The 21,938-nt window shown below is 38.1% G+C and overlaps 1 protein-coding gene across 19 annotated transcripts in view; it reads right to left on the bottom strand.

The window, feature by feature from the left end:
* Nucleotides 1–706: 706 nt before the first annotated feature.
* CEP63 (centrosomal protein 63) overlaps nucleotides 707–21,938 on the bottom strand; it is a 41,375-nt gene continuing 20,143 nt past the window's right edge. For 12 of the 19 annotated variants that reach the window (XM_006083716.3, XM_023749551.1, XM_023749550.1 and 9 more), the window contains 10 exons: nucleotides 20,507–20,620; nucleotides 15,469–15,702; nucleotides 15,088–15,227; nucleotides 14,169–14,303; nucleotides 11,190–11,304; nucleotides 10,313–10,510; nucleotides 8,632–8,718; nucleotides 4,138–4,343; nucleotides 2,876–3,155; nucleotides 707–1,085 (listed from right to left, as the gene is read on the bottom strand). In XM_006083716.3, coding sequence (XP_006083778.1) covers nucleotides 927–1,085; nucleotides 2,876–3,155; nucleotides 4,138–4,343; nucleotides 8,632–8,718; nucleotides 10,313–10,510; nucleotides 11,190–11,304; nucleotides 14,169–14,303; nucleotides 15,088–15,227; nucleotides 15,469–15,702; nucleotides 20,507–20,620 — 1,668 coding nt within the window. In that variant the 3' untranslated portion in view covers nucleotides 707–926. Of the gene's footprint in view, nucleotides 1,086–2,875; nucleotides 3,156–4,137; nucleotides 4,344–5,952; nucleotides 6,071–8,631; nucleotides 8,719–10,312; nucleotides 10,511–11,189; nucleotides 11,305–14,168; nucleotides 14,304–15,087; nucleotides 15,228–15,468; nucleotides 15,703–20,506; nucleotides 20,621–21,938 lie in introns of those variants that run through there. The other 7 variants (XM_023749552.1, XM_023749555.1, XM_014450893.2 and 4 more) reach the window with 5 other exon arrangements.

Here is a 21,938-nt window from a genome sequence, read left to right as displayed (position 1 = left end):
GACAGGGAGGCATGAGGTGTTTTAAAGAAAGAGCCCTCCCAGGGTGTTTTACATGCCGACAGGAAAGCGCCACTGGAGAGGGGACCACAGCAGCCCTGTCCTTGAGCTGGCGGGTACGCCACGGGCCACCTTGTCTCTAACTGCACATCCTACCTCTCTGCTCATCGACTTCCTATGATCCTCACAGGCTGCCACCCTTCAGGGCCCCCAGCATGGCATCCTGCTCCTCTCTCCACTCCCTCCTTGGTAGATCTTCTCAGGTGGATCTTATCAACTCTCCAAGGTTTCAAATCCCTCCCGCACATTGTGATCTTTGTCTCCCACTTGATCCTCTTAGAAATGGGACACTTCCATGGGATGGTCCATGGGCAGCACTCGCTAGAACCAACCATCCCTCCCTCCACCGCTCTCTCATACTGTGCCCTGAGCAAGAGGCCTTCCTGTCAAAGTGCTTTAACCCTTTTATATTCCTCCAGCCCACCCTGCACATTACCAGCCCCACTGGCTAGTAAGCAGCAAAACCAACACATCAATCAGATCAGTGTGACTAAATCCATATTCCTACCTAGTTCCCTCAAAGATGTTCTTGTAGTTACTTGATTTTCAACACATACCATAACATCTCTATTTTAGCCTATAGCTAGTCACAGTTAAGTCAGCAAGAGAAAGTATCACTTTACGATAATAAACATAAATGAGAAACAAGTCTAGCAAACTGGTTTATTCTTACAAAAGTTAGTTGCTGGGAAAGGTCCTTCAAAACAGATCATGCGGTGGAAATGCCTTGGAGAAGGATCCGTCTTTCAGATCTCTTCACAACAGCGCTACGATTTTTATATCTCCATGTTTAAAGAGCTACTACTTCAGATGATAGTAACTCTTGTGTGTCTGTTTTTATTTCCAAGTTTGTGATTTTACTGAAGAAGCTACTTTAAGGTTGTGAATTGTCTCACTGTCTTTTCACTCTCTCTTTTCAGTTCCTCAATGTGGGCGTCCAGACGCTCGAGTATATGATGAGACCGAAGTTCCTCCTCCTCCAGAAACCTTGTAGCTATTGAACCCAGGGGAGACACAGGCGAGGTACACTAGAGGAGAAGCAGATTTTGACATACATAAGTGGAATAATCTGTTTCTAAGACACATTCTGCATGATATTTTCTAACTAGCAATATTAAGAGGTGATTTTTAAAAGAACATTTCTTCCTCTTAATAGATTGTTTTTGTTTTTATCCTAATGACAAGAATATTTCTAAAAAATAGTTCTGCAAAAATTAGCAGATTTCTTCCATTCTGACCCAAATTGTATAAGTATAAAGTGTTATATAAGATGTTAATTGCTGGTCCGAAGAATGTCTCATTTTAGACTTGTACATCCTCTTTACCCCAAAAGAAAATACACTTAATGCCTGTTATTCAAACCCACTTTTAAACTCTGAATATGTTACTTTCACTTTATAGAACAGAGTATCTACCTATAATATATTAGACACTAGTTAAAACCAATTATTTTTCCCTCCTCCAAAATTTCTGTCCGCAGTCCCTTGTTTGACCCCTTGGGCTCAGTGATAGTTCAGAGCTCAGACTTTAGAAAGGAAACACAGGCCACACGCAAGAGCTTCATCAGCAACAGTTGTTTTCTATAAAGTCACCTCAAGCAATTGAATTGGCAAATACAGAATCACTGCCCCTGGGGAAACACACACACACACACACCCTCATACGGGTTATCATGCTAAAAACAACTGATCCTGTTAGAGTCTACTTTCATTTTACAAAATGAGTTCAGAAGTGGTTAGGGACTTGCTGGAGGCCAGCCCACTAAGGATGCCAGTGCTGAGACTCAAACTCTGTTCCCTGGGCCGGAGCTTCCTGCTACAGTGCGCTGTAGGGAGCGCTGAAGCAAGAGGGCAGGGCTGCCGTGGCCACCTCAGCTGGAAATGTGCAAGTCAGGTCACTCAGATTTGTCATAGCTCTGCTCCGGTCCACAAGTGAGGTGGCAGAACTACTGACTGGGGTTTACAAATATTTTAAGAAAGGAGGCAAATTCACAAATACCGAATCTGTGACTAATGAGACGGACTGTATTCCCTAGTAGTCTGAGGTAACATTCTATAATCAAACACAGTGATATTGCTGAAGTCAAATGCTAATGGGACAAATAAAACCACAAAACATCAATTCAGGTCAGGTTTTAGTGCCTAGTAGGTTCTGCTGCCAAACTCGGTAAGAAAGTTAGGTTTCAGGACTGTTTTGGACTTTAGAATTACATAGAGGTGAAGTGGGGATTTGTTTTGAAATCAATGATGGGAATGAATGGGCCAAGGCCAGTGCTTCAGTACAGAAGGCAAAAAACAGTGCCAGCGTTTGCACAGGAACCAAGGGCCAGCACAGTGTCAGAGGGCAGCCTCTGCCGGCAGGGCCACCACTGTGTGGCTCTGACACGTCAGATGCAATTCCGTCCTCATCCCCTGCCCACCCCCTCGCCCTTTCAACAGTTCCCTTTCCTGCTTCACTGTCTGTCTCAGGACTATCCTGCCATCCAGAGTATTCCTTAAACCAACAGTTCCAATACAAACTGACCCTCTCTAAAAAAGAAAGGAAGGGAATTTCCAATTAGGGTAAAACCAAATGAATATCTAGAACTTATATTTCAGAATGAAGATGTATTCTGCAAAGTAATCATGGCTGAATGTGTCTTCATAAGCAAAACTGTCAGACAGAAATACATGAGAATAATAAAGGGTATTTAGTACTTTAGAGAACCAGTAAGAAACAAAACAAAATGAAAACATATCACACTATTCCCCCTTAAAATAAAAGATAAAATCAAACTAAGTGACCTTAATAAACTAAGAAGATCAGGAAGTTTCCATACCGAACACATAGACGCCTCTCGGTCATTTACACTCTCAGAGATAGTGTCAGAAAAAAGGACTTCACTTGGATCTAGCACTGAAGGCAACGAGTGGGCTTTGTACAGAAAGTTGGAAGGCACAGAGCTGAAGGAGCTGGAAGGGCTCAGGTGAGAGCTCACAGAGCTGAGGGCCCTGGCCACGGGCTCTACCCTATCTGGCGCGTGTCCTCCTGCAGAATGAAGACCTGCTTTGTAGTGCTCAGTGTTCATTCCATCATGCCTGTGCTGGCCATGGGATGGCCTGGATAGCAGATTAGGAAACAAAAGTAAAAATTGGAGCAATTTTTCTCATTTAAAACAGAAATGTTGTAGGAAGTTCACTTAAAATAGAAGGCTAATTAGATAAGGCTGTAAAATAAGCAGGTGTTTTCACTCATTCAGGTTCCAAATGCCCCATCCCCACTGCCAGGCCCCTGCCCTTACACACTTACAACATAACAAAGAAGGCAAGCAAGTTGCCAGAGTACCTAGTGTGGTTAGTGCCAGGACAAGGGGAGGTATTGTGTACATAAGAAGGGCACCTAGCCTGGGCCAAGTGGCTCAGTTGGTTGGAGCGTCATCCCGTACACCAAAAGGTGGTGGGTTTAATTCTTGGTCAGGGCACATACCTAGGTTTCAGGTTTGATCCCCAGTCAGGTCGAGTGCAGGAGGCAACCAATCAATGTTTTTCTCTCATCGATGTTTCTCTCTCTCTCTCTCTCTCTCTCTCTCAAATAATAAAAAAATAAAAAAAAAAACATCCTCGGGTGAGGATTGAAAAAAAAGAAAAAGAAAGCACCTACCCTTATCTGGGATGAAGGAGGGTTAGAGCAATGAAGGTGCCAGCAAAGGCTTTGGGGAAGAAAATATGTAAACCATGTAGAAATGCCGGAAGCCAGGTGGTTTTTCATTGAAGGCTGACTTATGGTAACAGCTTATAACTAACCAAAAATACAAAGCAAGCTTTTCCTAAAAAGCCAACTTATGGGGCAAGTGGGGCTGGGGAGGTAGGTGGCAGGCAACATGAAAGGCTCAGGGGAAGAAGGATGCTGTTTATACCTATGGAAGTGCTCTATAACCCCCTCCATGTTTTAACCTGACAGTAGCCTTACTTGTGCACGCTGTATTTCAGAATTAAACATACAGCCCTTTGAAGATTTAATATCTGTAAGTCAGAATTCTCAAAGAAATGAGAATTATATCACAATGATACACATTTTTAATAGATTGTGAAGAAATGTTACTTGAACTCTGTATTCTTGGACCCAGGTGTTCTGCTGTGTGTCGGTTTTAAAAGCATGTCATGGTTTTTTTGGCACATCTGAGTAGAAATCTCCAGCTTAGATTGAGTATCCATCAAATCTTTCTGTAGTTGCTGATTTTCAGACACCAATTTATTTAATGCCTCAATATAATTCTCCTGGAGGTCTGCTAGTGAAATCCCTTTTGCCTAATAAAAAAGAATACTAGAGTCACTTAATTTGTATAAGAATACTTATGATCTGTGATATCCCTGCCAGTGGAAAATTACTTTCTTTTTAGTTGTAACTAGTTCATCTATACCTTTTCCGTGGAAAATGTGAAGATTTCCTTTTGGCTCTCTTGAGACTACGAGAGAAAAGCGTTCTGTTTTTCTTGCAGTAAATGGATGCACACTTGGAGCACAATGGGCTTTCCTGCAGTGTCAGGAATATGCACAGGTAGAGGAAGGCTCAGAGCTAGCAGGGAGGAAAGCTCCAGGTGAGAATCAGAAACAGAAAAAACAAGATAGCAGTCATGGGTTCCTCAAAAAAGAGAAGGTTGGCCCTCACTGGTTTGGCTGGAAAGAGCATCAGCCTGTGGACTGAAGAGTTCTGGGTTCGATTCCGGTCAAGGGCACATGCCAGGATTGTGAGCTCGATCCCCAGAAGGGGGCGTGCAGGAGGCAGCCAATCAATGATTCTCTCTCACATCACTGATGTTCCTATCTCTCCCTCCCTCTCCCTTCCTCTCTGGGATCAATAAAAATACATTAAAAAGAAAGAGAAGGTTGAATAGCCCTGGAACTCCTGTGGAAGAATATCAAGAACAAAGAGACAGACAGAAAGAAAGAAATTGAACAGAAGTTTCCAAAAAGGAATTCTGGCCAGCAGGGACAACTTTTAAATAAATACTCTTTAGCCTTAGATATTTTTATATAACATTGGCACCTAATCTTGTGTGTGAAATATATTTGGACATGATAAAGCAGCACTCAACTACAAACTGGGAATTACTACTATGATCTGGTCTGAGTTTTGATCATAAATGTTATTGCCTGGTAACACAGTACCTGCATGGGGGGGGTGGGGGGAGTGTCTGGACTATTTTTTTTTTCTGATGACAAAATATTTTCATTAGCAGCCTGAAAAATTACGGTAATCTCTGGAGTTTAATACAACGTTTAGCTTGGTCTTTTCTGTAAAGAGTTTTTTGAAAATAAACTGATCAAGAGTGGTTTGACATACAGAATTTACCCAACTAAAGCATAAACTTTAAAATACAACCTTTTAACTATCTGTGTACCACTAGTGACAATAAGTTACAAAATCTTTCAATAAATTGTCAATGCCAGTTAAATTCCACCCCCTAAAAGAATTTGCAGAACACAGGATTTAAACTGCATACTATTGTCAAAACTGCAAACTTAAAACTATTTTAAGATGTGGTAAATAATTTACTTACCAGAGTTATTGTTTTCATTAAGGTAATTGATTTACTAAAATAGTCATTTAACCCTGGTCAGTGTGGCCAGTTAGTTGGAGCATTGGCCCATGCACAGAAAGGTCGCAGGTTTGATTCCTGGTCCAGGCTCATACGGGAGGCAACCAATCAATGTTTCGATTTTTCTCCCTCTCTCTACCTCTCTCTCTAAAATCAATAAAAATCTATCCTTGGGTGAGTATTTAAAAAAAAAAAAAAAAAAGGCCCTGGCCAGTGTGGCTCAGTTGCTTGGGCATCGTCCCATGCGCCCAAAGGTTGCCAGTTTGATTCTTGGTCTGGGTTGCAGGCTCAATCACCGGTAGGGGGTATGCAGGAGGCAGCTGCTTCATGTTTTGCTCTCACATAGATGTTTCTCTCTCTCAAATTCAATTAAAAAAATCTTTAAAAAATAGTTATTTAACCCAAACATTCATTTGTAAAAGCAATTCTGCCTTCCTAGGTGGTAAAATACAAAAAGACACTTTGTAATAACTATTCTTAATATGTACAACATATTCCCACTGTGTGTAGCCTCAAAACCAGAGGGAATTTAAACTATGACAGCACTTTCACCGGCCTGAGTCTGATGTCATCAAATATACTTTTTTTTAAAAGATAATGCTAGCCTTTGCCAGGCATCTTTTTAAGTTTTCCCAAATTGTATTTTATTAACAACAATTGCAGATAAGTGAACGTAAAAGGCAATATAAAAACTGCAGCAAGCACACACCTGGCTGTACAAAGAAAGGGCAGTACTACCACCGTTCGGTGGAGGTCTCAGAGAAACAGAGCTGAACAGAAGCTCGGGTCAGAGTCAGGCTTAAGCGCCCCTGAGAGTTCCCAACTCATGTGTGAACAGGTCCTCACTGCATGAGAGAAGATCCTATCAATCAGTTATTGCCAACTCCTGGGCCTTCTGAAGATTCTGTGTTATACACCAGTTAGCTCTGGGCTCTCTCCACCTCTAGCTGAGTACTGGCTTTATCGGGGCATATAAAGTCATTTCCATCCCTCCCTTCATCTTCCCCCGCACAAGATATTTAGCTCTTGTCTCCTTTCCTATTTTTACCATCTTGTAAATTCGTGCTTTAAAGTAATTCCTTTCATTATCGTTTTAGAGGGCTTGGAAGAGTGAGCAAGATTAGAGGCATATTTTCATCTGCTACCTTAAGTGGCAGCATAATATTTCATAGTATAGGAAGCCACAAATTAACCATCCCTCTATAGATTAACATTTAGTTTATTTCACATTTTTGGGTATTGCAAACAACAATAAAATGACCACTTCTGCACATTTGCTCCTATAGGATGGGTACTTTGGGAATGAAAACTGATAGGACCTTTCTGGGGAATTATTTAGCAATAACTATCAACTTCAGAAAGGCACATGACTTGGGATCCCATTCCTGGTGCGGGCTCATACGGGAGGCAACAAATCGATATATAGGCTATACATATTTACAAGTTTGATGGATGTTGCTAAATTGCCTCCTAGAAAGGCTTTATCAATTCACTTTCTCATTAACAGAGCATGAAAGGGCCCTGCTTCCCTGTGTGTTTGCCAACACTGGCTATATTAATTAGTCTGTAAACATCAGTGTCAATCCAATAAGCAACAGAATATTTATTTATTTTGTTTTGATTATTAGGGAGGTTGAACAGCTCTCCTTTTTTCTGGATTTTTGTATTCTATGAATTATCTATTTATGTCCTTTGATCATTTTTCTACTGAATTATCTTTTATTATCTTTGTATGAAATCCTTATATATTAATATTTTATGTTAACCATCTGTCTGTTTATAGATTGTTTTCCCCAGTCTATTAGTCTTTTTTTTTAATGGGATCTTTTGCCACCCAGAAATTTTACATTTTTATTTTGTAAAATTCCTTACATTGTAAATTCTTTATGGTTTCATGATGTTAAGAGAATCTTACCCTCCCAAAAGATTATAAAAATAGTTTCCCATATTTTCTTTTAGTTGAAATAAAGTGGTCATCTAGTGTGTTGCACTTCCTCCACCCAGCCTCCATAATCCATAATTGTGAAATTAGAACTACATGAGAGCAAATAGGGGTATTGAGTAACTATGCATCTTTGGAGGCATATATTCTCTTGGAAGTACAGAAAAAAAAAGATTTCTATAGTCCTTGAGCATTTGACCTATATTTAAAAAAAAGATGGGTTAAAATAGATGGGTCATTTTGCAAGTTATAAGAATTTATAACAAAATAGTTAAGAGCATTAACATTTTATAACTCACTGTTAGTTAATCATGCTCTGTATGGTTTCACAGGAGCTAGTACACATTTCTTATCTCCCTACTAGACTATTCTCAATCTCAAGCATTGGTGGGGAAGGTCCGGCCCGCAGACCGTATAGGGCCCACGAAATCATTTGGTCTGGCCCTGCCAAGGCATTGGGGTAAGTTAATTAAATGTTTGATCAAATATAGCAGGCTAATTTTTATGTTGATAATTTTATATGGCCTATGAATGATGTTATAAATATCCAAATGACCCTTGGAAGAAAAAAGGCTCCCCACCCCTGTCTTAAAGAGAAGAATCCTCTTATTCGTCCTTGTGTCATCATCTAGTAAAATGATCTGAACATAAAAGATTTTAGAATATTTGATTAAATTAATTCCTTCTTATAAAAATATAATTAAAACTAAATTATTAACAAGATGATATACTTTATAATGAAAATACATTGTGAACATAATAATTATAATAATAACAGCATCTAACACTTTTTGTGTACTTACTAAATGCCAAGCACTATGCTAAATCCTTTATATACATATATGTATTTTAACATGTGCATAATATCAAAGGTATCTTCCAGTTGCTGGAGGAGAGAATCAAGTTTGGCTCACTTCCATCACTATATTTGAGAAGGTTTCTGCAGAAAGATCATTCCATATTTGATCTTAACTCTCTTTACAATATCAATATTTACAAAGTGACTTCTTTAAAGGCTTGGGTAGCAGAAAAACTCAAGTTTCTATTTATGTACCTCATGCAAACCCACTTCCAGTTTCATCACCATTTCAGAAAGATGACGATTTTCTAACTTGAGTGACTCCAGCTGATTCAAAATCTCCTGAGAAGGAAAAAGCAGAAAACACGAATACACAGAAATAACAAATCAAGTACATCTTACACAATGTTTTCTCGTGTAATTTTCATTAGGTGAAGTTATATTCTTCATTAATATATAAATATTTTCTTAAAATATTTTTAAAGGTGTCTCAAGATGAATCAACATACATGTAATTAAAATATTATTTTAAGAAGATTAGTCAATTCACTAGCAGAGCCCTAACCCTCCCTGTGTTAGCCTCCTCTGATTGGGCTTCTACCTCCAACATTGCATGCACTGCACTCTTTTCATAAAATAATACCTTATTTTCAGTCCTCGTTCTCCTCAGCTTTTCTACTCAACCAAAAAGTCCTGCCTTCCTTGGCTTCCTGCTTCCTAAGTGAAACTTTCCTTCCTTATTGGTGCTATTTTTTTTTTTTTTAGCTCCATGCCAACACCGTTTTTACCCTAAATGAGTAATGTCCTAAGTTTGGTTCAAGTCTCTGCCCCTCATACTCTATGCTTTCTCGTTATAATCACTAAGTCTCTCAGGATGTTTCAAATGCCAGCTTCATGCAAAGACTTCCACAGCTAAATGTCTCATCCTGATTTTAATCTTGAACTCCAGACCCTCTGTGGAATTGACTATTAGCAATTTCCATGTGAAAGTCCAGACTTCATCACAAGCCAAATATGCCAAACCAATGTCCCCTCTACCAGCTTCCCTGTTTTGTATACCTTTCATACAAATTCATTATCCTCCCCCAAACTGCTTGCTATCTTTTCTCTATTTCACTAAGAAGCATCACTTTCCACTCAGTTGTCCAAACTGGAATCCAACCCATACCACCCCACCCCCATCCAATCAAAAACAAAGCCAGATATCTCCAGAATTCATCCCTTCCCCTCTACCTCCCTTGCCCACTGCTCAGGCCACCATTCTACTATTAGAACTGCATCTGGGTGGTCTCTTTGCCTCTTTGCTTCTTCCACACATGATGACCACAGAGATCTTTTATCCTACTTGAAGCCATTCTCTGACAACACTCAAGGTGACACTCCAACTCTTAAGCATGACTGACGGGACCCTTCAGGAGCTAGCCCCTGCTTTCCAGTCCCCTCCACTGCCACTTGCCCCACTTGTACTCTAGTCTGTCAGGGAGAACATGTCATACTCTCACCACACCCCACAGCAACAGCCTCCTCACTTGTCTGTCTAGTCCAGCCGTGGGCAAACTACGGCCCGCGGGCCGGATCCGGCCCGTTTGAAATGAATAAAACTAAAAAAAAAAAAAGACCGTACCCTTTTATGTAATGATGTTTATTTTGAATATATATTAGTTCACACAAACACTCCATCCATGCTTTTGTTCCGGCCCTCCGGTCCAGTTTAAGAACCCATTGTGGCCCTCGAGTCAAAAAGTTTGCCCACCCCTGGTCTAGTCTCACCTCCCCACCAGTCATCCCTAGAATGCTCATTACCCAGCATATTCTCAGCTCAAAGCAAGTGTCTAATAAAAATCTACTGAATTAAATACCATGGAAATTATAATTTTAATAAATTCACTCTTCAAAAACAAACTTCAAGTAAAATGAGGTTTTGTTGGAGTGTCACCTTGTGCTCTACTGCTTGCTCCTCTGCCTTTTGTATCTCTGCTTTGAGTCGCTTTTCCATGTCGGAGGAAGAACTTTTGGCAGAAGCAATAGTGACATCTCGCTGATGTAACTCCCGAGTTAACTGGGAGATTTCCATCTTCATTCCTTCGAGTGCAGAATTGTAACTCTGGTCAGCCTGCAAAATCTGTTCTTTCAACTACAAAGAAACAGAAAGGAAAGCATAAAATATTAAGAGAAAGCATATAGATTGAAAAGTATATTAATAGTTAAAATAATATGGTAATTTTTACCTTACTTTAAGACATGAATTATTTCCTAGATTAAATCTGCAGAAAATTAGCAATTTACCAAGTTGCATATCTGTACTGAAGGTCAGCTAGTTCTACCCACAATCACTTATATATCTCAAAACAGGACAGATACAACTGTCCCTCCTGTTCAAACACTGAGAACCAGTATCAAAGCCTATGCACACATTACTTAGAGGACAGCACCTGGGACCTTCATTCTTAGCTACAAAGCTAAAAATTTTGCTTACATGGTTTCCTGGTCCATAGACGATAATAGAAAGATAAGAAGAGAAGGGCTAGAAGTAACTTCAAAGAAGTAATAAAAATCTGAGTCAACAAACAGGACAGCCAGGGCCCATTACTGCAGACACAAACTGCTCTGCACACTTCAACAGCTAACAAGAATATTAACTACAGTCAGCACAGAGAGGCGACATATCCATAACTACCATCTACTCCTGAATAGCAAGTGGCCCCTTGGACTACATTTTTCTCTTATTAAAAATAACTCCTACAACCTCCGAAACCCAGAACTCAATCCATAAGTACAAACAACTTGGCGATCCCATGCATGCAGATTTTTACCTTCTTAATCTCTGCCCTGTACTCATTGTTATGTACTTCCATCTTCTTCAATTCTTCATATTTTTCCATTAGTTCTTGGCTCAGCTGTTTACATGTTGTACTCACAGATTCCAAGCTGTATGACAAAAATAGGATCACATATATAAAACAAAACCCCGAAACCCACCAACTGAAGTATCTAAATTACCTTTTTGATGTCCAAGACATGTTCACAAACATCACCTCCCACCCCAAATTAAAACTCATTTCCAATTTCCTTATCACCTGAGGCAGCTAAATCCAATTCAAACTTTTGGTGATACATTTTTTTTTTTTTTTAGAGTTGGAAGGGATGGGGAGAGACAGAGAAACATAGATGGGAAAGAGACACATCGATTGATTGCCTCCTGCACACACCCCAACCAGGGCCAGGGATCAAGCCTGCAATTGAGGTATGTGCCCTTGACTGAAATCAAACCCTGCACCCTTCAATCCGCTGGCTGATGCTCTATCCACTGAGCTAAATCGGTCAGGGATGGAAATACTTTTGATTTCTGTATTTACCTATAGTCTTTCCTTCTGCTTAAAATTTAACTGGTTACAACATGCTAAAGATTGTAGCTAATTTTCCTTTTCTGGCTGTACAGGAGCTGCCATCATACTCTAAATCCTCTCTACACTTAATTACAATGCTATTCTACACACAGCTGTCAGAAAAATCTTCTTTAGAGTTCCAAATTGTCACCCTTACTTAAGAATCAATCCCTTATCAGGTATAGGAACCTCATGGGCACCATACCTCTCTTACCTCACTGCACATTTCTACTAATAAAATCTTTTTCCTTCTGAGTCAACAGGCTTCCTCTCTGCTGTGTGCCCTTTGCTGCACCTGACTTCCTGTCTCTACACAGAACATCCCCTTGACCACGAAGTAGCTTCCCCTGCTGCCTGGCAATGGATGGTCAGCATCCTTTCAAGAACCAGACCAGCGTTTTCCTGGTCATTTCCCTAATCACCTTAAATATAGTCTATTTTCCATTTTTATAGCTTGAATGTGCAAATTTTCTACCTTAAATCTACTACTTTATTTTTTTAATATATTTTTATTGATTTCGGAGAGGAAGAGAGAAGGAGAGAGATAAAAATATCAATGATGAAAAAGAATTGGCTACCTCCTGCATGCCCCCTACTGGGGACCAGACTTAAATCTACTATTTTAAATTGCTCTCAGGTCCTTTAATATGTATATTTTGTCTCTCAAACTACAAATTCTATGATTAAAATAATGTTTTTTATTCTTATTTTCCTCTGGCTTTGCCCACCATCCTCTCAGCACCTGGATCATTGGTTCCAGACTGTTCAATAAATGCTTAGTAACTACCTAGAGTGTTCCAGCAACACAGCCAGCTTATCAGATACGCTATCATTTAAAAAAGCTTTAAAATTCAACAATACAAAAACAATTATTTAAGTCCCTTCAATTAAGTAATATTTTATTCAGACTGAACAACACAAACTATCTAAAAGGGTTCCTTTTTTTTTAGTTGCCTTTAGATACCAAAAAAAAAAAAAAAAAAAATTTTAAATCCAGTGTTTGAGTACTGAACACTGGTGTTTGTATCCATTCGTTTCAGTTTTACCTATTTCTGAAAATCCTAGAGTGCTCACTTATTTGGTACTTGGTATGTCAAACACTGAGTGGAGAGATCAGAGACACCTTGTCCTTTGTACAGGTGGGGAAGTTGGGGACTACAGAGGCTAAGTGTCCCAGGTCACCCTGCACATCAGAGTAAGAGGAGAGCAGAGTAAAACACACATACATGCAACAGATTGCTCAGAAACCAACCAATGGAAAAGCTACAGTAAATATGTCAAATTAGTTCTACTGTCAAAAAGAATAAGATTTCATTTATTTTACTCAATCTAAAGGGTACATAAACACCTTAAGAATGATAACCAGGAATATCTTAAGTATTCCAGGGTGAAATATAAATAAAGTAAAAACTACATGGATATGTGTAGGCATGTATATTTAATATGTAAAGAAAATACTTGGTGGTGTCCAAAAACAGAAATAAAAGTAAAAACAAAAAATGTCTTACTTAAAGATAAACTTAAAAGGGTAAAGCAACAATTTTTTGATGTTTGCCTAAAAGCTAATAGTTTATATATTTTACCTTTTAGATACAGAAAATGTTAGTGTACAAATGACCATGATTCGTGTTTAAAATAAAATATCAAACTCTCCCCAGTCAAAAAGTCTGGCGATATGACAAACAAGAGTTCACCAGTGTGACAATGATACAAGTGAGCTGAGCATGGAATGACACAAGTCAGGATTAAATTAAATTAACACCCAGGGAAATACCAACAGCATTTCAGAACAGAGGGAAGGAACACGCGTGTCCAGTGTGCCTCGCCAAGGCAGTTCCACGAGCTGGCTGGTGGAAAGGAAAGCATAACGCAAAGGGCTCCACATAGGTGGAAGGTGAAGGAGTACTGACAGTCAGCACAGACAGCCCTTTTGAGAATTTGGTTTTGAAAGAGAGCAGAGAAATATGGAAGTAACTTGACGGGGATATAAGATTAAAGGAAGGTTTAAATTTTCCCCCCAAGACAGGAAATATTAAAGCATATTTTATACCACTGGAAATATGCTTTATGCAGAGACGAAGAACTTTATGATGCAAAAGAGGAGAGAAAAACTGTGAACAGTACACAAGCAGAGTCTTAGGAGCAGACATGTCACCCATCAATTAAGCCTCTGCAACAGATTATGGGCACAGATGCAGGCAGACTGGTACATTTGGTGGCAGAAAGATTAGGAAATTCTCCTTTAATTGCTTCTGTTTTCTCAAAGAAATAAGAAGTTAGGCCATTTGTGGATGCTAGAGGGAAAAATATTGTGTTTTCACTGTTATATTAGTACTTTATCAATATGATGATCAACACCATTTTTAACGACTTGGCCATTTCTGAAATGTATATACGAGTATCCACCTGCTTTCCAGACGAGTCACCTCTGCCTGCAGAAGCTCCTCACTGGTGTGGGTCAAATCCAGCTGGGAGAGCACGTTGTCTAAGTCCTGATCATGCGTGGTGTACTGCCTTTCAGTCTGAGACTCCTCCAGTGACCTATGGAGAAATACAAGAGGACTATTAAAGGCCTTTTATCTTTGCAAACAAAAATAACATGCAACACGTTCACATTTCCCAACTGTTCTTGGTAATAAAACTCTCTGGGACTCCAGTTTGTCTCCTCTTTAGGAAAAGGACACTGTGGGAGTAAAGAGGCAAGAGATATATTTCTCAAAAACGTTGGCAGCAGTTCACTCCTTTCCCAACTGGAACTTGGCCTGATTTTCAAGGGGAAAAGACAAAATGACAAAAATCACTTTGTTGACACTTGATACCTTGAGTCAAAGAAACTAGAAAATTACTGGAGAGTTCTGGCAAGAATAGAAATGTGCACCAGAGTTAAATCAAGCCAAGGGAGCACTGCTCCTTCTATATCTTTCCAATGCAAACTCACAGCAGTAATTCATTTCAGAAATAAAACCAGTTTTAGAATTTTTTTAAAGGGCCATCTCAATAGCTGGCTTATCGATAATAAACAGCTAATAATTATGACCTAATCTACCAAGGAAGGGAGGCCTTCCAAGAGATGTGGCCTATAATTCCTTCCATCTTTGGAGTTTGGTCATGGGTACAGATTGACCAAGCAGTTCCTAATTTTCTAAACATCATAGTCTTTAGGTTATGGACCCAAATTGAAGGCAGAAAAGACTAACCACACAAAATTTTATAAAAATTTAACTCAGAAATTAAAACTAAGAAAACCCATAATATAATCAAACATAAATTTATACTAGTAAATATGCAACATTAAAACTGGATTAATATTTAAGATGAAATATACCTTATGACCTCTACTGTGTGTTGAATGTCGGTTGCCCTTAATTTTGCTTGTAGAGTCTCCTTTTGCATTTTTGTCTCGTGGATGACATTTTCTTGAGAATGAAGAGTTGCCTTCAACTGTCTCTTTTCTTCCTGCAGAACCTACAAAATACTCAGATAAAAAGTCAGATGTTATTACAATTTTTCTATTTCAAGAGAAAAGGAAACCAGGGAATCAGACTGTAAGTTCTTTAACAGGCACAATATTAATAAGACTACCAATATCTGATCCATCAGCTACAGAATAGGGAAGAAACCAGATTTTTGAAATAGTTCTAGGTTAATTATTCTCTTGAAACATACATACACACATTTCCCCAATTATAGTAATTTTAAAACTCACCTCTAACAATTTTTCAGATTCCCTCAATTTTTCTTCTTTTTGCCGCTGCTCTTGTACAACAGTCATATTGGTTCCAACCAAGTCATTGACCCTCATGGTGAGGCGCTCTATTTCCAACTCATTGGCACAGATGGTGTCATTGGCCCGCTCAAGCTTACTGCTCAGGTGCTGAATTTCTGACTGGCGGGACAGCTCCACAGACTCTAATTTCTGTTTCCGGTTGGCAAGCTGAGCCTAGGAACACAGATTACCAATAGGTAAAAGTGAAATGATAAAAGAATAACCAATGAATAAGGAAAACTAAAATGAAACTGAGTTTTACTTTCATAAAAACATGAAGCAGCAGCTCATCAAAAATATAACCCATTCACGATAAAAGAAAAGCACCATCAAACAAACAAAAAAAACACACGTCTCATGATAAAAACACGACTTGATAAAGACTATAAAAACTGTACAGCTTCAGCATAGAGAATAAAATCAATAATACTGTAATAACTATGCATAGTGTCAGGTGGGTACTAGGCTTATTGAGGGGATTACTTCATAAATTATATAAATGTCTAGCCACTATACTATACACCTGGAACTAATAAAAAAATGAATGTCAGCTGTAATTGAAAAATAAAAGAGAATTAAAAAACAAAAAAATAAAGAAAAAAAAAGGCAAGGTTGTTTCCTGTCACCACTCCTTTTCAACATCACACTGATGTTCTTGCTAATGCAATAAGGCAAAAAAAAAAAAAAAAAGGAAATAAAAGGTATGCAGATTGGGAAGGAAGGCACAATTATCTTTGTTCACAGATAATATGATCACCTATGTAGAATATCTAAAAGAAATCAACAAAAAGAACTCCTGAAATTAATAAGCAATTATAGCAAGGTTGCAGACACATGGTTAACATACAAAAGACAATGACTTTCCTACATACCAACAATGAACATGTGAAATTTGAATTTAAAACATAATATCATTTATATGAACACCTAAAAATTAAATACTAAGTATAAATCTAACAAAATATGTACAAGGTCTATATGAGAAAAACTATAAAATTCTGATGAATGGAAATCAAAGAAGATGTGATTTCATAAATAAATAGGAAAGTATGCCATGTTCACGGATAGGAAGACTCAATATCATCTGGATGTCAGTTCTTCTCAATGTGAACTGTGGATTCAATCAAGTCCCATGAAGTTACTTTATGGATATCAACAAACTGATTCTAAAGTTTATATAAAGAGGTAAAGACTAAGACAACAGAAATATCCCAAAAGAAAAATGAGCAAAGGACACAATTTACAAAAGAATGGAAATGGCCATAAGCAGATGAAAAAATGTTCAATCTCATGCATAATTAAAGAAATACAAATTAAAATGTTTTTTACCCAACAGACTGGCAAAGACAAGCCTAAAAGTAGGGAAAATTAAAAGAAGTAATAGTGTCTAATATTGAAAAGTGTGAGAAAATGGACATTCTTAAATATTGCTGGTGAAAGTCTGTATCAATACATCTTTGGAGAGCACTTTGACAATATATGTTAAAATCTTTAAGAATGTACAACTACTCTGATGCAGCAATTTCACTTCTAGGGCCATTTCCTAAGAAAATAAGTAAACATGTACTCTTAAATGTTTATATAAGGATGTTCTCCCAACAATCACTATTTACAAGAGTGGAAAAGTAAAAAACTAAATGTTCTGCAACAAGGGATTGGTTACATAAATTATAGTACATTTAATGGCAGACTGAACTTCTATGCAATCATTAAGACCACACACTTGTTGACATGTCATATTTAAAAAAGAAAACTTTTCAACTTGTGAAAATAAAATACTGTATTATAAAGAGCTTAGCATAGAGTCTGTCACAGATTAAGCACTCTATGTTTTAAAGTTATGTTTTATAAAAAATTTTCAAAGTACAAATATAGAGAGAATAAGATGATGAACTCCTATGTATTTCATCACCTATCTTCAACAATTACCATTTTGCCATTCTTGGTAAATTTTAAAGTCTGCAACTATTCCTCTCTTGTGATACATACACATATTTTTCTACCAAATGCGTATGAATGCAATGTACACTGCATATAAGCATAGGAAAGGTTGGAAGAAATTAACTCCAAAATATTAACCATAATAAACCTCTAAAGGATGGAATTATAGCTAACTTTATTTAATTCTCTTTTCATCTACATTTTCTTGTATTTCTAAAATGAACATGTATTATGTAATTTTAATAGCTGACTAAAAGAAAAGAACTCAAGCAAATATATAACTCAAAGTGTGAGAAGGTATTCTGAGCTCCACTTTTAAATGTTAAGAAACATAAGAAAAAAGTTTACATCAAGAATTCTTTTAAATTGGGGGGAAATATGTTGATATCTAATTATCTAATTTACCAGATTTTCTATCTCATTGTTCAAAGCGACTCACAAATGAACAAAATGCAATGTGTCAACTTTTACTGGATTCCAATTTGAGCACAGAACTGTAAAAAGACAGCTGCGGAAATCTGAACACACCGGATATTAAATTACATAAGAAGTTATTATTTATTCTGCTAATGTGATACTGGTATACTAAAAGCATGATTTTTTTAATTCTTTTTGTTGGGAAATAAGACAATGTCTGTTGCAGCATGGATGGAACTGGAGAGCATTATGCTAAGTGAAATAAGATAAATACCACATGATCTCACTCACTTGTGGAATATAGAGAACAACATAGACTGATGAACAGGGACAGATCCAAAGACAGAGAAACAGCGATCAGACTATCAATCCCCAGAGGGAAAGTAGGGGAGGGTGGGAGTAAGGGGAAGAGATCAACCAAAAGACTTGTATGCATGCATATAAGCCAAACCAATGGACACGGACAACAGGGGGAGAGAGCATGAGTGGGGGGCGGGGGAGAGGTTGGGGGTTAATGGGGGGATGAGGACACATTTGTAACACCTTAACCAATAAAGAAATTAAAGATAAAAATTAATAATAAAGCCAAAAAAAAAGACAATGTCTGTTACAAACTTTGTAATATTCCAGCCAGAAATAAAAGTAGGGAAGGCTGAAACAAGAGTAGCAAATGAGTTGTTCAATGGGTACAGAATCTTAGTTTTTTGCAAGTTGAAAAAGTTCTAGAGATCTGTTACTCAACAATCTGCATGTAGTTAACATTTCTGTACTATATACTCTTTAAAATAGTTAAGATGGCAAATTTTAACGTGCTTTTTACCACAATTTTTTTTAAATTGGCAAAATGAGAACTATTAATGCTGGATAATGGTATACAGAAGTTTATTTCAAAGTTTGTTTTTCTTAAATGAGGACCATACAGCTCTGCTACATACTGAATCACAGAAAGATTTCATTTGGTTGGTTTGCTAAGGAAGAAAGAGAAATATAAGTAACATGTTTTAACTTAAATAAAAGTATGAGAAGAATAATTCAAATACCCTTAGAAAACAAATGTTGGCTTTTTAAAAAGGCCTATTATTCTAGCCCTAGCTGAATTTTGGTACATAAAAATCTCATTTTTACTGACAATAAAGTTTTAATTATGCAGAGTAATCACAATAGTAATTTGAAAATAAAGAGTCTGCAGTCAATAATAAGTACACTCTATAGATGAACAATTGACAACTATTAAAAGCTCAATTTTCTTTTTTGCCAACCTGAAGGCTACAATTAGAATATAACGATATCTTATGTGTATTTGTTTAGCGCTTTAGTTCAGGTCAAAAAACTCAGATCTAGACATCCAGGATTGTATTGGCCCATTCTGGTTATGTAGCTCACTGCAGCTTTGAAAATAAATTTCTTCCCTGAGGTTGCTGTGAGTCCCTCCTGCCATTCTCAATGGAGATACTCACAGCAGAGCCATCGGTGGTAGTTTATTGGCAGGCTGATACTTCAGGGGGATAGTCAAAGGCCAATATATTGCCCGAGTCAGTATGGCTCAGTTGGACGTTGTCCCATGCACCAGGAGGTTGCCAGTTGATTCTCATCCCATCCCAGTCAAGGGCACACGCCCAGGTTTCAGGCAATAGCCCCAGTAGGAGGCATGCAGGAGGCAGCAATCGATGTTATGCTCTCTCACATCGATGTTTCTCCCTCCCTCTCCCTTCCTCAATTAAAAAAAATACATATATTAAAAAAAATTACTGAGACTTGAAGCAGAGAATAAGCAGATTATTTTTTATTTTTTTAAAAAAGCTTCCTTCCAGTTCTCTTATTCAGTCTATTCCCTCCTTGTATAAAACAGATAATTACCAATCTCGACAGATTATATATAAAACAGGTAACATAAAACTATATATTCTAGAGAACTGCATCTAGAAGAGGCATTGGATAGTGTCTAGCTAGCACATAATAGATGGTCACAAATATTCATTTCCTTTAATGTTTCCCATTATTTTCTTAGTTCTTAATTGAAAAAGCAAACAAACTGTCCCAAAAAGAAATATTCCTAAATTGGTGGCTATATTTTGGTTTTGCTTAAGTCATTAGCTCTTCATTAAAAAACAGTTTGTACCAGTGTTCTAAAAAGTGTTTCTGTTGCCACAATGATACTGCTTGTTATGAGTGTGCACACCAATGCAGTGTGAATACTTAGCACTTGTATTCACAGGGAGACTTGCTGAAGCTCCCAGCTGAGGTACCTCAGCCAAAGTACCCCAGCTACCAGAGTCAGAGCAAGACACAGCCAGCAACAGCCAGAACAAGTAAGCCAGAGACACAAAGACAGAGAACAGGGGCAGAAAGAGAAAAGTGAGGGAGAGGGGTGGAGACCAAGATTAGGAGAACGAACATGAATGTGAGAGTAGAGCGAGACTGAGAATGCAAGAAGTTGACAGAGTAAGAGAGCAAGAGAGAGAGCATGAGTGGGGGAAAGGAAGCCAGGGAAGAAGGCAAAGGAGCAAGTGGGCATGAGGACACAGTGGATGTGGGTAAGCACACGCGAATTACATCAAGCCAGTTCTAATTTAATCAAAACTTCTCTGCCTCGCATTCTTTTAAAATGCCTACATCCTACCTGAATGATCTCTGATTGTTCAGCCAGAGCTTTCCTTTGAGCCTCCAGAGACGATACCTGTTGCTGATAAATCAAACGCTGCTTCTCCCAGTCCAGTGATTTTTGACGAAATTCCTGAAGAGGCAATTAAGTACTTAACTTCTAAGTGCTTCCTCTTGCTGTCATACCTCCCAGACTCACTTTTCCTTTAATTTTCCCCCACATCCCTGGGTACACATGCACCTTTCCCCACAGCAGGAGCCCCATTACTCACTTAGCTGATAGGACTGTAGAGTAATACTGAATTCCTTACATACTGTGTGTCTGGATATCTGTCTTTCTAAATTTAACACCCTAATGGTGAAGAGAATGAAACACAGAGGCTAATACTGGTTCATGGAGATTTTCATAGATTTGCTGCCACCTAAAGGCAGTTATAATTTTTTAGTGACTTTTCAGAAAACTGATGCTAAGATAACTAAAATTTCAAAATATGATTACAGATATCCCTTGCTAGCCAAATTCTCTTTTTTTAATCCTCACCTGAGGATATTTTTTAATTGATTTTTAGAAAGAGAGGGTGGGAGGGAGAGAGAGAGAAACATCGGTGTGAGAAAGAAACATTGATCAGCTGCCTCCCATACTCACCCCTATCTGGGATGGAACCACAACTTAGGTATGTGCCCTGACTGGGAATTGAACCCACAACCTTTTGGAGTATGGGATGATGTTCCAACCAACTGAGCTACCCAGCCAGGGCGCTATCCAAAGTCTTGATATCCAAACCCAGAATTGAACAGATTCAAATAAATTTCCAGGTAAGTCCTTTGGTAGCCCAATTCTTATTTCTCAGTATCAAAAACTCAGGAACCAAACAGATCCAGATAACACAATATCCTTTCAAATACAAATTTTTACTATCTCAACAGAACAACTGCACAGACTTGAATAACAAGAGAAATCTGTACCAAATTTTAACAGATATGATAACCCAAAGCAAACAGTTTAAAGTTAATGATAGATCAATAGTAACTTTGAGTTACATGATCAAGAAAATGAGCCCAATATTTATGAAAACAGGGCAAATCAAAGGGAATAAAAACTCAGTCTTCCTGTTACTCTCCTCCAGAAGTCTCATACTAGCTTGGGGTAATTATTGTTAACCAACTGTCAGATCATTGCTCATTCATTCATTCATTCAATCATATATGCCAGGTATAGTTCCAGGTGTTAGGGATACAATAGCTAACAAAAAAAAAAAAAAATCCCAGCCCCACTCAATGTGAGAGCAATAGACAATACATTCATTGTATGACTACTGTGGTTGTATGTACATTGGTCGGTGATATAGGCTGATGACATGAAGATCAAAAATGTGGTTTTTGAGGTAGAAAGAAAAGAGATTGGTCAGGAAGTAGTAATGAGGAACTTGGGAGCGGGGGAGTCCAGGTTT

This window comes from Myotis lucifugus, unplaced genomic scaffold (assembly GCF_000147115.1).
Source record: "Myotis lucifugus unplaced genomic scaffold, Myoluc2.0 scaffold_8, whole genome shotgun sequence".
In the NCBI taxonomy this organism is placed as follows: Eukaryota; Metazoa; Chordata; class Mammalia; order Chiroptera; family Vespertilionidae; genus Myotis; species Myotis lucifugus.
The sequence above is the reverse complement of the archived record's forward strand: the minus strand, read 5'-3'. Positions and strand labels throughout refer to the sequence as shown.